Genomic DNA, 20,265 nt, shown 5'->3' with positions numbered 1-20,265 from the left:
CACACGTGGTCTGGTTTCCGCCTGTGTGAGGGGTCACAAAATTAAGTTTGGATATTTAGAGTTAAAGTAGTTATAGGGGTGGCACTTACATGTGGCCCGGCTTTCCGCCCGTGAGAGTGATCACATAGTAATCTAGTTTATTTTTTATTTTGTTTTGTAACGGAAACATATATTTGGGCAGAAAGCCTGTAATGTTCATCATCAATAAACATAACAAGAATATGACAAGCAGATTAGAGCAGATGTAGGGTGCAGCAGTTACATAGAAATGAAAAGGTTAGCACAGGATAGGGTGGCATGGAGGGCTGCATCAAACCAGTCTATGGACTGATGAATCAAAAAACAACAACAACAACTTTTTCCACACCAAACAATAAATAGAAGGATATCTAAATCCAACCATATGACTAAACAATGTCAACTTTATCAAAGTCTCATTTAAGCTGAATAAGGACAGAATTAACTACAATCTGGCCAGGGTTACCTGTTAGAAGATGGAGTCGATCGAACAACCAGAGACTCAATGTTAAGTGTTAGGTGGCGGTAAATAACCCAAATCTCTGAAGGGACTAATAGCATTGGGCAGAGCTCCTTTTTTTTTTTGGTGCTGGTCTACCAGTGAAAGAAATGCCACTGAAATTCAGCAGGCAGTGTCTGTTCTCCAGGTTCGGTACAGCCTCATTGACACCTGGAAGTTAGGTGCAGCGAGTCCCCATAATACTTGCCTAAATGAAGCATCACAGTGGACCAGGACAAACAACTAGGGAATACCCCACAAGCGATGGATCTCTAGTGTCTCCAGGAAGGTGTGAGAAGTGGATGGAGGTCAATGATCCAGTGCCCGAAACGAGAAGCTCTTTGGATAAAGATGATGATGAAAAATAAAAGAGGTTAACTGTGTAAAGAAAGATCATTTTCTAACTATGCAACAGGCATTTCATGCAGCAATCCTTACACTGGATCAGCATCTATGAGTCCCCAAGCACCAAGAATCATTTCTGTATCACTTATCAACATCTTCTTGCAGTCTTCAATGACAAGTTTAACATGTTCAGCAGTTGCAGCAGCATCCTCTTCATCAGCTGTCTTCTCTTGACTAAATACATCCTCAGAGACAGGATTACCTGAAAACAATAATACAAAAAAAAACTCTAGCTGGTTAATGCTATATAGAATGACAAGTTTGTTTTAATTCTTATAGTGATAATACTTTATATTCTAGAAGATTCATTTCAGACAGTTATAACTGAATAAACAAAGGATTAAAGTCCTGAAAGAGATGCAGTGTACTTGTGGATCAAAATTATATGGGAACTGCTACTCCAGAACATTGTACAACTGTTGATCAATGGCATAGGTGAATTAAGTGTACAGAGACAGACCAGTACTGGAGGAAGGGAAAGTTCTCATACAAATAGAAGCTGAGAGAGCCAATGAGTTGCAGATTATAAAAGGAGTTGAAAGTGCTACATGGTAACAGAGAACCACAGTTGCAACAACAAGGCTCAATCTTTAGAAGAAGGCGATGATGATGATGATGACGATGTATAACCGAGAAGTTTTTCAGTCTGTCTAAACGAATGCAGAATTAAATTAGAAAATACCTGATAAAGAAAATATCTGATACCAGATTATACATGAAGAAATATAATTTAATTGAAAACAGAATGACTTGTTTCATTCTTGAATGTTTATTGTCAGATTTTATCAAATCACATTTAATTTACTACTATTATTTTTCAAGAATTGACGAATGCAGTTGAGACTGGTTTATACATAACTTGGTTCTGCATAATTCTGTTTTATAGATAAATTTTCATTAAATGCAGTTTATTTGTACGTAATAAAGTTAAAATAATGTCGCTGACGTATGCACTCCCTCTGAGAAAGAGATAGGTACATCAGAAATGTGATGCATTACTCGGCTTTGATGGCGATGCGACTTCAGCTGCAGTTGATGGAGAGATGCGATGCGGTAGTATAACGAGAAGATCGTAGGAAATTTCTGCGCGGCTTTTAACTAATAGATATGGATTACGAGCAGGTGGAATGCAGGTGATATGCACGAAATGGAGTCCAAATAATCCCATAGACATATGAATTTCCTAATGTTACCGAAATACAGGTGAGTTAGATATGTGGAATTGTTGCAGTCTTGTCTTTAGCTGCAGATATTGGAGGGGCGTGGCGCGATGTGGTGGTATAGTGAAGGTCATGAGAAGTGACCATGCAGCATAAAGCTACAGTAGAAAGATTACAAGACATGTGTTCGGGACATAAGACACGCTGCAGTTTTAGCTGTAAGCAGGTTATTTAAACGAGATACATTAAACTGATGCCGACTGACATCTGCCATATGGAGTAATAAAAACTACAGGTCTATCAATAAAACCATACTTTGCTGTCAGTCAGTAATCGAGAACCAAAAGAAGAAAAGAAACGCTAGGTGAAAAAGTAAAATTTATACGAGAAGTGGATAATAATACATATACAACTAAACTGAAATAGCTGGAGATTTAGGATCACTGAGCTCGATAGCTGCAGTCACTTAAGTGCGGCCTGTATCCAGTATTCAGGAGATAGTGGGTTCGAACCCCACTGTCGGCAGCCCTGAAGATGGTTTTCCATAATTTCCCATTTTCACACCAGACAAATGCTGGGGCAGTACCTTAATTAAGGCGATGGCCGCTTCCTTCCCATTCCTAGCCTTTCCTGTCCCATCATCGCCATGAGACCTATCTGTGTCGGTGCGACATAAAGCAACTTGTTTTGGAACATCAGTGTCCATGGAGTTTAAATGTGTGTTGTGGAATAGTGAACTATCAGCTCATAGGCCCTTTATATATATAAAGAACACTAGATTCTTAAAAGTACCCCAACCTCCCAACAGACCAACATCCACAGATGTTAGATGATGTTCTTCTGCAGACTAGGAAGAACATGTGGTAGAAAAATTTAAAAGCCAATGGCTGAAAGCTCAGCTTTTTGTTAAAGACTTGTTAATATACAAGGCCTTAATCCATTAATCTATATGTGGCATTAATCCATAAATAATAATATTTATTTAATAAACGATAATGAGTTTGTGTTTATTTCAATACCTTCATACGCACACAATGTTCGACTCTTTGGCTGAATGGTCAGCGTTGAGGCCTTTGGTCCAGAGGGTCCTGGGTTCGATTCCTGGCTGGGTCGAGGATTTTAATAGCCTCTGGCCTGGGGACTGGGTGTTTGTGTTTGTCCCAACACTTTTCTCTTCATATTCACACAACACACAACACTACCAACCACCACAGAAAAACGCAATAGTGATTACATACCTTCTTATAGGGTTGGCATCAGGAAGGCCATCTGGCTGTAAAACAGGGCCAAATTCACATGTGCAACACAGTTTGCACCCGCGACCCCACAGGTGTGTGAAAAGCGGTAGAAAAACAAGAAGATATGCACACAATACACCACACTACCAAACACCAGAGAAATACACAATAGTGATGCACCCACCTACATAAGGTTAGCATCAGGAAGGGCATCCGGCCTAAATACGGAGCCAAGTCCACGTGTGCAACACTACATGCCTATGACCGCACCTATTAGAAAAACTAATCAACTAAGTAGAGGATAAACTAGGCTACTATCCTAAAAGGACAATAGCTAAACAAAATGTCAGGATATTACAAAGAAATTCAAGGGAAGATTTTGTACCCCAATCAGAAACAGATGTATTCAGACCACAACCATACAAAATTCTCAAGCATCAAAGCAATGAAGTAAAAAGACAATGTTAGAATATACCCTATCTTGCATAAGGCATGGATCCAGTTTTTCCAAATCCTCTGGACATCATAAGATGGAAACATATCTCAAAGATCCCTGAGTGAAACTACAGATGATATCATGCTAGGTGAGCAAAGACAGTCCTCAACAAACTGAAACCAAACAAAGCACAAGGAGAAGACAAGTTGAACTTCTAATTATTCAAATATACAGGAAATAGTTTCAATGACAGATTTCTCTTCTTCCTAGAAATAATATTAAAAGGCAGAAATCCCCCTGTTAGCTGGCTGACAGAAATTGTAATGCCCATTCAAAGGGAGGACAATATGGACACCCACATAAAATATGTTGACTATAAAAGGGCATCTGACCAGAGTGAATAGAGCCTTTTAGAAATACTGTAAAACAAACAACTTCCACAGCAGATGACCCCAGCAATATTCAAATTATACACAAACAATTTAACTGCAGTAAGAGTTAACAACACATGATCAGAACAGAAATCAATCAATAGAGATGTATAACAGGATTGTGGCCTATCACCCTTGTTTTTCATAATCTACATGAATGCTCTCATAAAAGACTGAAGACTTCTTCCCCATGGCAGCATCATAACAAATAACCTCTTGGAACGGGATACACTGATGACAAGATATTTTTGGTCAGTTCAGAGCAAGATTCTGAGCATCATCTTAATAGAATAGCAGTCTAACTCCATGGCTAAATGGTTAGCCAGAGTCACAGGGGTCCCGGGTTCAATTCCTGGCAGGGACAAGAATTTTAACTATCGTTGGTTAATTCCGCTTGTATGAGGGCTGGGTGTATGTTTAGTCTTCATCATCATTTCATTCTCATCACGGCGCGTAGATCGCGTACAGTATAAAATCAAAAAACCTGCACCTGGTGAGCCGAACATGTCCTCGGACACTCCCAGCACTAAAAGCCATATGTCATTTCATAGAATAGCTACAAAATATTATAAGTAAAATAGGTGAAATATCAAAACCACTTGTTTTCAAAGGCAAAGAACCTTTTTTTTTGTTATTTGCTTTACGTCGCACCGACACAGATAGGTCTTATGGCGACGATGGGGCAGGGAGGGGCTAGGAGTGGGAAGGAAGTGGCCGTGGCCTTAATTAAGGTACAATCCCAGCATTTGCCTGGTGTGAAAATGGGAAACCACGGAAAACCATAGGCAAAGAACCAGTTCCCTGCCTAATTTTACTAAATAATAAACCGGTAGAAAGAACTAACTCCTTCAACTATCTCAGCTACTTCCTATTATTTGTCAGCAATACAGATATATAAAAACACTGTGCAATTTAACAAAACCATGGTACTATAAATTCAGGTACCAGTGCAGGGAAATACAAGTCCACACATTTACCGAACACTAGCCAGACCAGTTCTCTTGTACAGCTCAGAAATATGATGGACAATTGGGAAGAGAACTGAAACAAGAATTACTGCCGCTAAGATGAGATTCACAAGATATATAGCAAGATACACGCAATTGGACTGCAAGATGAAAGAGGAATGTAGAAGAAACTGAAGCTAGAACCCCTATTAAAATGCCTTTAAAAGTACCAGAAGAACTGGAAGGACCATGTCAATAGAATGGGAAAGCAGTCGCTGTATTGGAGATGCGGCTAAGAGATGGATCGAGATCATAACAAGCCACTTGGCCTAATGCCTGTTTGGATGATGATCCCACTAGGGCATTGGAAATGAGGCAGAAGATCAAATACCAACCATGAGTAAAACGTGTTACCCAATACATAGCTGTGATGGCAAAAATTGAAAATGTTAGAATGTGCTTTACACTAAACTATATGCTGCAACATTCTCCAATCTGGCAAGCATAGCAGAAAACTTCTTTGTTCCCAGACATAGCTGTTCATCCTATGATCAAGACCTTGGTCTAATTGAGAATGAGAAATGTTTTTATCCAAGTATCTTTGTACCATCTGAGAAGTGTGATGTTATTTCACCTTCCAAAAACAAAGAAAACAAACAAAAAATCCACGCTTTTCAGTGTCACATATGGAAAGAACCTTTTTTTCCTGCAGTGTTTCACCAGAGACAAGCAACAAGAAGGTATCTGATGAGGGACAGACAACTGAATGGTAGAAAATTCAGTACTTAATTTATTAAAAGAACGATTGTGAAGTCTGATCAGCATGAAGTGTTTCACACGACACTTGGCGTCGCAAAATGACTGAGGGAGCACCCACATATCTACTTGCAACACAATTTGGAGCTGTTGTATCCAGATGGGTAGAGAAATCCTGCGCTTACAGAGGAGGATGTGCTGTATTGTAGTACTACAAACCACTTGATTATCATCATTTTTACACGTATATGTACCTGCACTGATGAACATGATCATAGTGACTCGAAGTTATAAAAGAGGCTGGAAAAGATTGTAGTCTGTTTCACAGGTTTAAAAAGTGGTTTTTACAATGTAACAGATCAATAAATGTCCATCTCCAGAAAAACAACTCCTTTTTAAAATTTTATGAATGCATGCTCAAATTCACTGCCAAAAGACCAACTTATCCTAAATACTTGGAGCCAAACATGCCTATGCGTTACAAATTTTACATGAGTGAATATAGAGCAAATTGTTTTGCTACTATCATCATTGTGGTGCCAACAGTATAGGTATAGATTATTTTCAAAACAGAAGTTCTATACTACAGGAAATATTTTTCAAAGTTATTTTGGTTTTGACACTGAATATCTCAAAAGTAGGGAAGTGCCACTTAGGCACCTCGAGCACTGAGCCATTCTTATACAGAAGACAGTTAAAAAAGTGCAATGGAAAGAACATGACAACAGTTACTCACCAAGCATCATATCAAATGTAGCTTGACGGTAAGCATCCTTGAAGCGACTCAAGTAATACCTGAAACATTAAAATGGCCTTATATTTAAAAATGTAATATTCATATAAATTATCCAACTTTTTGAAAACTGATGCATTTTGATCGCCAAATCCCTACTGTAACTGAAAATTAAGAATGCTTAATACCTGAAAACATTTAAACCTCAGACTGGAATGGATGCCTCAATATTAATGATGATGATGATAATAATAATAATAATAATAATAATAATAATAATAATAATAATAATAATAATAATTACACCCGTGTGGGGATTTACCGGTTACCTCCATCGGGCGCGTCCCATTGGAATTGGGGAAGCTTGCTGGCTCTGCCGCCAGCAGAGTCAGAGGGTAGTAGGGAAATAAAATACCACCGTGAAAAAAAAAAAACTAGTCCCTTGCCAGGGTTACGGCGAAGAATGGTAAATGACCAGAAGCCAGAAAACATCTTGAGGCAACCTCTAGGGCTAACAACCCTAGTTGTAAAAGGATAGGTACCCGTCCAAAGCAAAGTCAAGTCAAAAAGCATGATGGCACAACATTTCAAGAAACATACCCCAGGGGGTAAATCTTCGGATAAATCCCTCATCGTGAACGCCACGGCGCACGAGTCTCGTTCGGATACTGGGGGAGACCCGGCATCATGCAAGAGACGAGTCGGAGCATCTCGGTGTACCCCAAAGAGTAAAAAACTCAGGCCAAAATCTAAAACCTTTCTAGCAACTTTCAACATTAATTCACTTACACAAACTGGCAAGCTGAAAACCCTCACCAAAGCTCTTCACGAAAATCAGATATCCATAATGGCCCTACAGGAAACAAGGTACCCAGATGAAGAGATTTTTTAAACCGAAGGCAACCGATTTTTCAAGAGCAAAGCGCAAAGACGAATCCTCAATGGAGCTGTGATGCTTGGAACCGCGTTTGCTGTTAGAACCAAGATCCTTAAATCTGTTGCAAATTTCAAACCTGTGAATGACAGATTGTCTACACTCACAATTAAATGCGTGAACAAAACCTACGCCCTAGTTAACACACATGCTCCTACAAACGATAAGAACAAGTCTGATCCAGACGAAGTTGATAATTTCTGGGACCTACTGGATGAAAAATTAAACAAAATCCCCAAACACCATGTCAAGCTTCTTTTGGGTGACTTCAATGCCCAACTAGGTCGTGAACAGAAGTACAAGAAAGTTATAGGAAATTACCCTGCTCACAAAAGAACCAATCCCAACGGCAAAAGACTGGTGTCCATTTGCAAAAATCACAATCTGCAGGTCATGTCGACCCACTTTCGCCATCTACCCAGAAAGCAAATGACTTGGCGTTCTCCCGTCCAAGCTCTCGGAGAGTTCCAAATTGATCATGTTGCAATCTCCAGGAGAAACAGCCCTGAGATTATGAATGTCAAGGTAAAGAAAGGCATCAATGTGGCCTCAGATCATTATATGTCTCTTATCAAATTCAAACCAATTCCCGCAAACACAAGGAAGACAACCAAACAGATCACACGCTTCGACAATGATCAACTTCGGCAAAGGGTCGAGGACCAAAAGTCTCCTTGTTGAGGCCGCCAAAGATGTTGCAGAAATCAAGGGAAGCAAAAAGCATGCCTGGTGGAATGGTACCTGCGAATCAATCCTCCAAGAAAGACTCAATGCGCGGAAACAGTACTACTCTACGAAATCAGAAAATGATTGGGAAACCTACAAAACCCAACGTGCCCAAGCAGCTAGGGTGTTCAGAACTGAGAAACGTAAATACGAAAAATCTCTCATTGAAAAGATAGAACAAAACTTTAGGAAGGATGAAAGCAGAGAGTACTACAGAGCCTTCAAACGCAAACTCACTGGCTATAAACCACCATCTCTATGCTTTGAGCGAAAGGACGGCACACTGGCGACGTCAAATGACAAAAATTGCAGCATTCTGGCAGATTACTTCAAGAATTTACTTAATTGCTCTAAACTGCAAAGCGCCATTGAGACCAAGGAACCCTTACTCAGGTACCCAGATTCCAGACCACCCGACAGAGATGAAATCAAGCGCCACATTGCCCGTCTCAAAAATAACAAAGCGCCGGGGGGAAGACTCAGTAGTAGCAGAACTATGGAAATATGCCCCAGGGATCACTTGATATCTTGCAAAAGCAAATAGAAGAAATTTGGAACAAGGAGACCCTACCTGAGGATTGGAAAATAGCTTTGATCCATCCATTACACAAAGAAGGCAGCATGAAGAACATCAACAACTACAGAGGAATATCTTTGCTACCCGTGACTTACAAAATTCTGTCACTTGCCATCCTGGAGCGTTTGGAAGCACAAGTCGAACATCAAATAGGTGAATACCAAGGAGGGTTCAGAAAAGGTTGCTGAACAACTGAACAGATCCAAAATCTCAAAACGATCATCAGATATTGTACACTAAAGTCCAAGCAGTATGTGTCTGTCTTTGTGGACTTTAAGAAAGCGTGCGACTCCATTGACCGGGAAGTCCTGCTAAACATCTTAATGGAGTTGATTTGAAACTGCTGGCATTAATTAGAGCCACCCTGACCGATACAAAATCCAAGGTGAAGTTCCACGGATGTCTCTCGCATTCCTTTGACATCAAAACAGGAGGCCGACAAGGTGATGGGCTATCCCCGATACTCTTCAACTGTGTTCTTGAAAAGATCATCAGAACCTGGTGGGTGAGATTACAGGAAACCAGCTACAGTCCATTGAGAATAGGAACCAAATCCAAGGGGATCGCAACAGACTGCTTAGCATTTGCCGATGATATTGCTGTTCTCTCAAACGACATAGAAACCGCTAGAGCTCAAGTGGAAATTTTAAAGGAAATTGCCGAAAAAACTGGTTTGCAGATATCGTTTGAGAAAGCAGAAGTAATGACTAACATCAAAGTGGCTCCACCAAAACTTCATACAAAATACGGGGACATCACCCGAGTAGACAAATTCAAATACCTGGATGAGATCATCATGAAAAATGGACTGGACAAAGAAGCACTTCAGGAGCGAGTACGCAAACTGGAAATAGCCTACCAAACATCCCACACAATCTACAACAAAAAATGCCTTTCCCAAAACACCAAGATATGTCACTATGAAACAGTTCTGAAGCCAGTAGTTCTATATGCAGCTGAAACCCTGTCTCTAAATGCCAACATAGGACTCCTTGAGGAACTGGAGAAAAGAGAACGCAAAATTGTGAGAGGAATCTTGGGATCAAAGTACAGAAATGGAATCCATCAAAAGAGATCCAACAAGGAAGTCTACAGCAAAATAGAGAAAATTACCGACACAATCAGAAAAATTAAAAGAAATAAGTTTCATAATGATAGATCCATATTGAACTGTGATTACAATAGAGTAAATTAATATATTTTTTGGACCAAAATAAAATATTAATTTACTCTATTTTAATCAGAAAAATACGGGCACGATTTTACGGTCATCTGAAAAGAATGGACGAAAGAAAGTTAACTAAAGAAATCTTTCACTTTTTTGATTCAAACCCCAAAACCACAATTCCCTGGTTTAGAAATACCGAAGAAGACCTGCAAATGCTACATATCTCAGCTGAAGACGCCCTTAACAGAGATCTCTTCCGCAAGAAAATATTGACGAACGGGCTAAACCGAGACGAGCAACCGAAGAGAAGACACGGTGCCCCTTGGACAGAGGAGCGTAAGCAGGCCCACTCACAAAGAATGAGGGAAATTTGGGCTCTAAAGAAGGCCAAGTTCAGTGTCAAATGCAACAAGACTTAACGTGGTCTTTGAAGGCCCCAGCGAATTATATATATATGATAATAATAATAATAATAATAATAATAATAATAATAATAATAATAATAATAATAATAATAATAATAATAATACAGGTTATATAAGATCTTCTGGAAAGAGTGAGAAGATGACTGGTGCAAAGTGGTCTGAAGAGCAAAGTGCTGCATTCTTCATGAAGATGGAGTATTAGAAATCCAGAAAGATTGACAGGTGTTAACTGTGGTGCTAACAGATTGAAATGATATTTAAAAAATATAGGACTATTAAGATAACGGGGAAGACTTCTCTAAAAAGGCAAGGTTTCCTTCTGAAGACAAAGTTCTCGACAAAACTTAAATAATTTCTCCTTATTTTCTTGACAAGACAAAAGCCCAAAAGCTTATCATGTCTACAATTGCAGGCTGTGAAATCATCAATCTAAATATCAGGATTTATGATCACATCTGCAAAATTTTAATCAAGATGAACATCAGTTGAACACAGCCATTTCCAGCATAATGATTTAGGAAAGCACACACAGTAAACTAATAGAGGCCACTGTTAGTTCATCACTTATATTGATATTAATCAACTGACCATTAGAAGAGAATGTAGTTTTAAAAAATGTCTATAAAGATGTACAAAGGAATACAGATCACAAGAAATACAAAATCAAATCTTAATGGTGACATAATAAGTATAAAAATACAAACATATTTCAGTACAAAACCTTTGCACCAAACTATCTACAGCAAAGACATTAATAAAATATTAACATCATTATCCCACAGATGATGCAAGTAACAGGACACCATGCAAGGAAAGGTGCATTATACACATAAAACGGACCGACTCCAATGAACAAATGTTAACAGTTTGATAACCAACAGGAAAGTATTTAATGCTATGTGTTATTTCAGTGATGTTATCTAAGGTGTTGCACTCATGCATATTAAAACACATCTACAGATTGTCTAGAACATGTAAACATCACAAATATAAATTATGCAGATATGCTATTCAACTGGTTCTAGCACTGAAAAATTGAAGAATTATATCATTATCTATGATATCCATTCAATGTAATAATAATAATAATAATAATAATAATAATAATAATAATAATAATAATAATAATAATAATAATAATTGTGGCAGTAGTATGGCCTCTCATCGTGTTTGAATTCCTGCTTATCAAATGTCAGCAGTGAAATCTAACAGAAACTCTTTGAACTCTATCATATCAACAAATTTTAACGTATATTCACAAGATGTCACCCCTGTTAACCCAGATTGAAATGATATTTAAAAAATATAGGACTATGCCACCTAGTGTATGGAAGAATAATTGATCAGGAATGTTCACGTTTTAGGGTTTGATAACCTGATCTCCTTCAGCAGTTTTTGAGTTTATCTACCAATCAGATTACTGCCTAATGATGTATTGTTCCACCAATCAGACAGTTTAATTACGCCATTGTTCTAGAACAGTCAATCAGTCCCCTTTATATAGCTATGAGTTTCTACCTTAAAGTACTCATCTTCGTCAGGACTTTGTGAGTGCTACACTAATTGAGGTTGTCTCCTTCGGGAGGCTGATGCAGAAGCTGGGGCTGGCGTCGAGATGGTGGCATAAGGTAACGCAGAACTATCATCTAACTATGTAAACTTTATCTACATATGGCAAAGGAAAGATTCCAGCGTTCCCCTTAGAATGTAACTGTTAGGGCGATCTGTGTTTCCTCTATTCTAATGCAGGCTTTTTCTTTTCTGTTAGAACTTAAAATGTATGTTTTCTAGGCAGTCTATGGACTTAATGTAATAATGTAATGTACCCTTGTTTCCCTTATTCATTTGGTGACTAACTTTTCAAATTTCTAAATTTTTCTATGCTGTGTTTGGACTTAAACTTTTCTTTTCTTAGTCACCATATAGCATGTAGCTTGTGTCATCAGGCATTAAGTCCTATTAGGTTTTTTAATAAGTCTTGTTCTAGAAGTGCTTGAGTGGGTTCAGCCTCCATTTTCATTTTCTTTTTGGCCTTTCCATTAACCTTTGTTTTCCTTTTCTTGACCATAAAGTATGGGCCTCAGCTCCTGTATTTCCTGGATCTTTCCATCTGCTTTTCTTGTGTTGCTCCCCTACGAAATAAGGGTAGTGAATGTGAAAGCTGTTTAAGCTTCTAAGAGCAGGAAAAAGGAATTCTGTGAAATGTAACTAGAGGCATACATTCATTAAGCTAATGGGAGTTCAAGTCCCTTGAGAGCACTGTAAGGTGTAAAATGTATATTATTGTTCAAGGTTCGAGACCCAACTAAAATGTAACCCTGAAGTTGAGGGTTCGATTTCCACCGTTGATACCTTGTTCCAAAAGCTTCTGTTTCTTTCTATTATGAACAAGTATTATTCTACATTCTCTCTGCTGAGGAACCTCTTGTGTAAAGACTAGTAGCTCATCTATTTATGTCAAAGACTTGTATTTTAAAAGATCTATTGGTCTGGTTTCAACTCTACGTCTTGTATGAAAATGGGAGTACTTTCTCCCTGGTTGTGAATTTTCTAAGCTTTTTTGTTAATTTCCTTTTGTTAAATCTTTGTTGTTGTTGTTGTTCTCTTTTGACAAGTTTTTCAAATAAAATAAAATAAAATAAAATAAAATAAATTTAAGTAAACATTTTTGTCAAAATTAAACCTTTCGTTCTCGCTTTGTCCAGCCATTTACCCCTCATGTTTCTTTCCCTCTCTGGACCACGTAAATTCATGTACCAATAATACCTTAGTTGCTAAAATGGAAGTCTTAACTGCCACCCACTGGACAACTAGCACATCAATATAAACTTCTGTACTGGTACTTCAATTCAGATCATATAACTTAACTATTTGAGGACTCTATTCTGACAAATGAAATGATGAGAGAACTTTGTTGAATGAGTACAATTTGTTCGTGAGGGTTCTTTTACCTTAAAACATGAATGACAGGGTAAGTAAGAATGTCTCTTCTTCAAAATTATCACAACCTACACACAGAATGAATCAGCAATCTCAGGCATTAAAAAGTAGCACTAACCATTCAACCACATATGATGTCAGACACTGAGTTAATGAAGCATAAGACCCACTATTTGAGAGCTGAATTGAGGTTACTCACTAAAAATGTATTTATAAAATATATATATATATATACAATTTGAGGAACAACTTCAAAACTAACGTGAACTGAAAAAATACACATTTAAGAAAATAAGCATCAAAGAACACAAGTGTTCCACATATTATAAGGCCAGCACCAGTGGCAAAGTTGGTTAATAATTGGCCTTCTGTTCTCAAGAGACCAGGTTCAAATCCAGAGGTCAATGCATTTGGGGATGTTTAAATGCTACAAAACTGATGTCATTACTTGTTGGGGGCTAATATTGTTTTAAGACAAAGTACAACTAAGCTAGCATCCTCTCTTAATACTAATTAGATGAAAAAATTGAAGACATCCAACCCTTTGAAGAATGAGGTTATTGTTGAAAGGAAGTGAAGGCATTAAAAATGAAGAATACGTAAGTCTTGTAAACCTAATACTGCTGGGGTTGGAAGGGAGCAAGAATTGACCAATGGAGGCCTGATAGGAAAGATTAAAGCAAGGAGTTTGACACAAGTTGAAGTAATGTCAGACTCAGCTACGGAACCTGTGGTTGCCAATCTACACTCCCAAATCAAGAGCCCCTGAGGATTATATATTTTAGGTGCTTCTTACAACAGGGGTTACTGTGAATGTATTCTACCACTCCTAGCCACAGGGAAATGATGTTGGCACCCATCCTATCTAAAAACACTATAAATCATCTTCTTCATATGCCATGTCCTCGCAGAACGTTGGCAATCAATAGCATGATCTGTTGTTTGTTCATAGCTGTTCTGGCTCAAGTTGCCGAGCCATGATGTCCTACTTCTCCCCGGACCACGTTTTCCATTAATTTTCCCTTGGAGTATTACTTGCAGAAGGTGGCATTTAGAGTTTCGCATCATATGACCAAAGTATTCCAGCTTCCTTCTCTTGATGGTAGTGAGAATTTCTGGTTCTTTGTTCATACAGTGCAAAACATCTATATTGGTCATTTTAGCTGTCCAAGGTATCTTCGGCATCCCTCGGTACGTTCACATTTCAAATGCTTGCAATCTCTTGCACAGGGTCTCAGTTAGTGTCCATGCCTCAACGCCGTATAACAGAATGCTGAAAGCGTAGCACCGGAGTAGTCGTGTCCGTAGTGAAATGGAAAGGTCACGGCTAGTCAAAAGTTTTCTAAGTCTCTGAAAAGAAGTTCTAGCCTGCTCAATTCTGCATCGGATCTCGTGAGTAAGGTCCCGGTCATTATTGATGTGACATCCCAGGTATTTAAATGTTGCCATTCTCGCGATCTGTTACTTCGCTGTTGTGAGATTATCTCGAATGCCATCTTCTTTCCTACTTATAACCATCCACTTGGTCTTCTTTACATTAAGCTTCAAGCCCACTGCGCTGCTGGCTTCAGTGACAGCATTAAGTAGTTCCTGTAGATCCTAGAGACTAGTTGCAAGTAGCACAGGGTCATCGGCGTACCTGATGTTATTTATGATGAAACCATTAACCACAATTCCTTGAGTCTTTCCGTAAAGAGCATCTCGAAAAATCTTTTCTGAATACATGTTGAAAAGCATGAGGGAAAGAATACAGCCTTGATGAACTCCTTTCATAATTAAGACTTCTTCCGAGACACGACCATCAACTCTTATGCCAGCACACTGGTTCCAGTAGAGATTACCAATAATACAAATGTCCTGTCCATCAAGTCCTAATTCTCGAAGAATGTTCATAAGTTCATCATGGCGGACTGTATCAAAGGCCTTTTCATAATCGATGAAACAAGCAAAAACATCGACATTGATATCTTGGCACCGTTGGACTAATACCTGCAGACTGAATAATGTGTGTCTAGTACCAAAACCATGGCTGAAGCCAAACTGCGAGGTTCCGATATTCTCCTCACATTTATGATAAATTCTCGCATGCAAAACGTTTAGGAATACTTTCAGAACGTGGCTCATCAAACTAATTGTTCTATATTCATTGCAGAATTTTAAATTTGCTTTTTTAGGCAATATTACAAAAGTTGATTTGAGCCAGTCTCGAGGAATGGTTCTACTGCGGTGAATACTATTGAATAGGTCAACTAATAATGAAAGGGATTTTTCTTTCTCAAGGAGTTTCAGTATCTCAGCATACATCTCATCAGGGCCTGGAGCCTTCCCATTCTTCGCTGTTCTTATGGCATATTCTACTTCTGCACATGTGATATCCACACCATCATCTGCCCAAGCACCATGATCCACATTTCTGCGATCCAAGAAGAGATTTTGTACATTTTCCACACTATAAATGACTGGAAAAAAAAGTTCACCCTTCAAATGCGGGTTTCACCCGAAGACCTTCCTTCACCTTCCTTTCTCCTTCCGAGTCTTGTGGGATAAAAGTTTAATACCCTAGCATATTGTACAAACTGCACCAACAGAATGAATATTAAATATAATTACAATCTATACAAAGGTAGACTACACTTCCGTTTCTTCTATAAATATAAGCACCACAACTACTACAAAATGACTAGCTCTGTTTCATTATACATCAACAGGAACAGAAAGAGAAATCTGAGGATATTTCAAATCTTTTTTGAAAACATGCTTGTGCCAAACAAAAAAACAAAAGATAAAGTTATCTGAGGTCAGTACCCACATAGAAACAATACGTTAATCCTTAATTAATCACATATTATCTTTTAGATCACGTGTGTAATAGTTTGCTTCTCATGAGGTTTGCAGGCAAAAGAGATAACCACCATATGGTGTACCTTTCCCTGCACTCACTGTTGGTAACTCGGGCTGGTTATTTTCAATTACAGAATGTTTTTTGTAGCAAAAGAGTGTGTATATTGTAGTGCTGCACCAACATGGTTACAACTGCTGTGAGCAACTAGTGGAGGCTGCTAAATTTTATGCTGGTATTGTTGCAATTACTCAGAATAATTCTGTTTCTTTATGTTTTTACACTCCTTCCCTAACATCTTGACATAAGTATGCTTCCTACTGCCTAATGTTCCAATTCTAGAGCTACAGTCCAAAGACTGCCTCGGTAACAAAGTGTAAGTCCAGCTGCTTGCTGGCCTACCTGACGAGCAAAAATCATCAGTGCCACAGATGCATCTGGAGGATGCAATTTCTGTACCTAGTGGAAAAACAGGAAGATGAGTGTTACATGCACAAACTGTCAAAAGTACATTAGCAAGGAGGATACAACAACATACTGTTAAGTGTGCATTTCTGACAGAAGAATACAATAGCCAGTGAAGAATCAGAATAGGAGAAATATAATCCAACAGGCTCGATGGGCTATGTCTATCAAGTGACTGCTGCTTATCCCGAAGGCCTGCAGATTACAAGGTGATGTGTGGTCAGCATGATAAAAAATATTGTCAGCCATTATTTTGGCTTCCAAGACAAGGGTCACCATCTGACAGTCAGATAGCACCTTAATTGTAATCATGTAGGATGGACCTCAAATCAGCCCTCAGATTCAGGTAAAAATCCCTGACCTGGCTGAAAGTCAGGGCCCTTGGGTGAGAGGCATGCATGCTACCCCTACTCCATGGGGTCTGCTGCAGGAATAGGATACCTACATGAATATAGGATCCAACAATGTGAACTGGATATGTTGACAAAGGAATATGTAAGCTTGGCTTGATGATGCTTGGTGTTGTAAGGGGCCTAACATCGAAGGTCATCGGCCCAATATGTAAGCTGGATAAAGAAAAAAGAGCATGCATGAGCGCACATAAACACAGAGTCAAAGTATGTTTAGTCATTACTGTTGACTGTATTCATCATCAAGTATCCTGATTTTTCTGTTTAGTGAAGTTTTCTTGAGAAAGAAGCATTTATTTTGCACCTGGTCTTTAATACCAAGCGTGGATAAATTTGGTAAAAGACCATGTGTGAATAATTAAGGGTTAACTATTGTGGTTATCATCATCATGAATTCCTTCCAACGAACCGGGTAGGATGTTTAAGAACGATGTGCCTCCATTTATTACGGTCCTGATATGCTTCTTTTCTCTCTAGGGCATGCAACGTTTCTCCTCTCTTCTCTAGGTCTTCTCTTATCTGATCTAACCACCTTTTTATAGGGTGTCCAATTGGTCTTCATCCTGGAATGATCTTTTCAAAATATTTCCTTGGTGTTCAAGTCACCTGCATCCGCTTAACGTGTCGTAGCCACTTCATCTCTGCAACACTAAGTCTGTATCCATGGTCAGGTTGACTTGCAGGTCTCTTCATATCTGATCATTCCTAATTCTGTCCTTCCTTGTTTTCTGTACAGCTGATCTAAGGAACTTCGTTTCAACAGCTTGCAGTTGACTTACTTCTCTCTTATGTATGATGCAACTCTCCAGACTATATGATATGATGGGCAGGAGATAAGTCTTAAACAGGGTCTGTTTAGCACTGAGGAACTCCCTTGTCCCATACTATGTTCCGTACTTGATGGAAGAATTTGGAGCTTTTTTTCACCCTGTTCAACACTTCGTTCTTGGCAGTTCCGTCATCTGATATTGTACTCCCCAGATATTTAAAGGTACTCGCACATTCACTCTTATCCCCCTCGAGGTTGAGGTTACAAGGTGTATTTGTCCTGCTAACTTTCATTACCACTCCTGCTAACTTATTTACCACTGTTTTGCTCTTGCTCACACTTATATTCTTTAAATTTGGTGTTCCAAAGATACAGTCTCCTCTGAACATCTCTCTCAGTTTCTCCCCAAATGGCAACATCATCAGCAAAAACAAATGCATTAAGATCTTCCTTATCTATTTCTTTGAATTCCTTTATGATAGTATCCATGAGTGAAATCAAGAGCAATTGGGAAAGAGAACTTCCTTGTTGGACCTCTTCTTGTTTTAAACCATTGAGATCTTCCATCTCCTACTTGCACACTACTTTCACAACCATCATACAACATATGAAATTTTTAAATTAGTGCTTCTAGGATATTATGTTTTTCTAAACATTCTCATATTTTTCCTCTCTCCACCCTGTCATGTGCTTTTTCCAAATCCAAAAACACTATTATCAAGTCCTTCCCTTTTTCCCAAAATGTTTCCATTAGTTGTCTGAGTGAAAAAATTAGGTCTGCGGTTCCTCTATTTCTTCTCAATCCATAATGTTCCTCTTCAAATTGATCTTCCATTATTTCTCTCAGTCACTATTCTATAATCTTCTCCATTATCTTAAGGCAATGTGACAAAAGGGCAATGCCTCTATAATTGGTGCACTTTCTTCTACTTCCTTTTTCCCAGTCATCTGGCAACTTGTTCTCTTTCCATATAACTCCCAGTGTTCAATGTAGCCACTGTATTCCAGGAATTCCAGCTGCCTAATCACGTCTGCTGTTAGTTCATCTGCTCCCGCTGACTTTCCACTTTTCATTTTCTTCAGGGCATTTTCTGTCTCTTTCCAAGTAATTGGAGGTTGTTCCTGCTGGAATTCATTACTGACTTCAGTAACTTGTTCTTGATCACACTCCCCATTCAATAATTTTTCAAAATAACTCTTCATCTCTTCTCCGATTCCTACCATGTCTCTGATAATGATCCTGTCCTCTGTTCCAATAGCTTTTTAATTTCTTTCCTATTTGATGTTTTACTTTTCATTAACCCGTATAACATTTTCTGATTTCCTTTACTGAAAATCCACAGCCTGTTTCCAGTTATACAACCGGGTCAGGAAATGGAATGAATGAAGCTCCCATCCAGCAACAAGGATTGGAAATGTGCTGACTGCTGAAGCCTGTCGCACTCCTCTGGGGCAACGATTAATGACCGACGGATGAAATTAAATGTTATTGGAGAATTTGCTGGAATGAATGATGACAGGGAAAACCGGAGTACTCAAAGAACAACCTGTCCCCCTCTGCTTGGTCCAGCACAAATTTCACATGGAGTGACCGGGATTTGAACCATGGAACTCAGCGGAGAGAGGCCGGCACACTGCTGCCTGAGCCATGGAGGCCGATTTCCTTTACTATCTTCCTCAATTCTTTAAGTGAACAGTTCCCAGTTCTCCTTTTCTTCTTTCACTACTCTTTTTACTTGGAGTTTCTTATTCCTGTGTTCCTGTTCCAGTCCTATTTTTTCATCATCCTTTGGTACAATTCCCCGAGCCTGATTATGTTTCTCAACATCTTTGTTCTTCTTTGTCATGTTACCTTCTTCAATTGTACGCTTTACTCTATCATTCTACCAACTTGTTTCTTTCTCCTTTACTGCCTTTTGTTTTACCACATACCCCTATAGCACAATTAACTATTGCTGTTCTAAATGTATTCCGCTCTTTATCAACAGTACCTGTCTCATATTTTAGCAATTTACTTGCTATCACATTTCGAAAATCCTTCTTGATTTCTTCATTTTTCAGTTTCTATTCTTTAATCTTTGGCAATCTCTTTACTGCAGGTGTAGCTTTAAGTATACAATTGTGGTTGTATCAAAACATAAATGGAGAAAGCAAAATTGAAACAAGACTAACAAGGAGAAACCTCAGGGGAAAAAAAAAAAAAAAAAATTACCCATTGATCATTTACTTCTCTATAATTCACAGGAACAGTAATCTACTACATTTTGCTACTCGCAAGATATTAGCGTTTAATGGTCTCACTAGCTACTTTTTTTTTTTTAACGGATTCAGTAAAAGTTGAGATGCCAGAATTTTGTCCCACATGAGTTCTTGCTTGCGATAAGAGGCT

The 20,265-nt window shown here is 38.6% G+C and overlaps 1 protein-coding gene across 1 annotated transcript in view; it reads right to left on the bottom strand.

Annotated features, from left to right (window-relative positions):
- The window catches only part of sp3 (spermathreecae), a 338,003-nt gene that overhangs the window by 96,895 nt on the left and 220,843 nt on the right, over positions 1 to 20,265 (bottom strand). Inside the window, exons 11-12 of the mRNA XM_068228860.1 lie at positions 6,627 to 6,685; positions 956 to 1,124 (exon numbers count right to left, since the gene is read on the bottom strand). Of these exons, the coding sequence (XP_068084961.1) occupies positions 956 to 1,124; positions 6,627 to 6,685 (228 nt within the window). The remainder of the gene's footprint in view (positions 1 to 955; positions 1,125 to 6,626; positions 6,686 to 20,265) is intronic.

The sequence above is a fragment of the Anabrus simplex genome, chromosome 8, assembly GCF_040414725.1.
Source record: "Anabrus simplex isolate iqAnaSimp1 chromosome 8, ASM4041472v1, whole genome shotgun sequence".
In the NCBI taxonomy this organism is placed as follows: Eukaryota; Metazoa; Arthropoda; class Insecta; order Orthoptera; family Tettigoniidae; genus Anabrus; species Anabrus simplex.
Note: the sequence above shows the minus strand (reverse complement) of the source record. Positions and strands in the feature narration are given on the sequence as shown.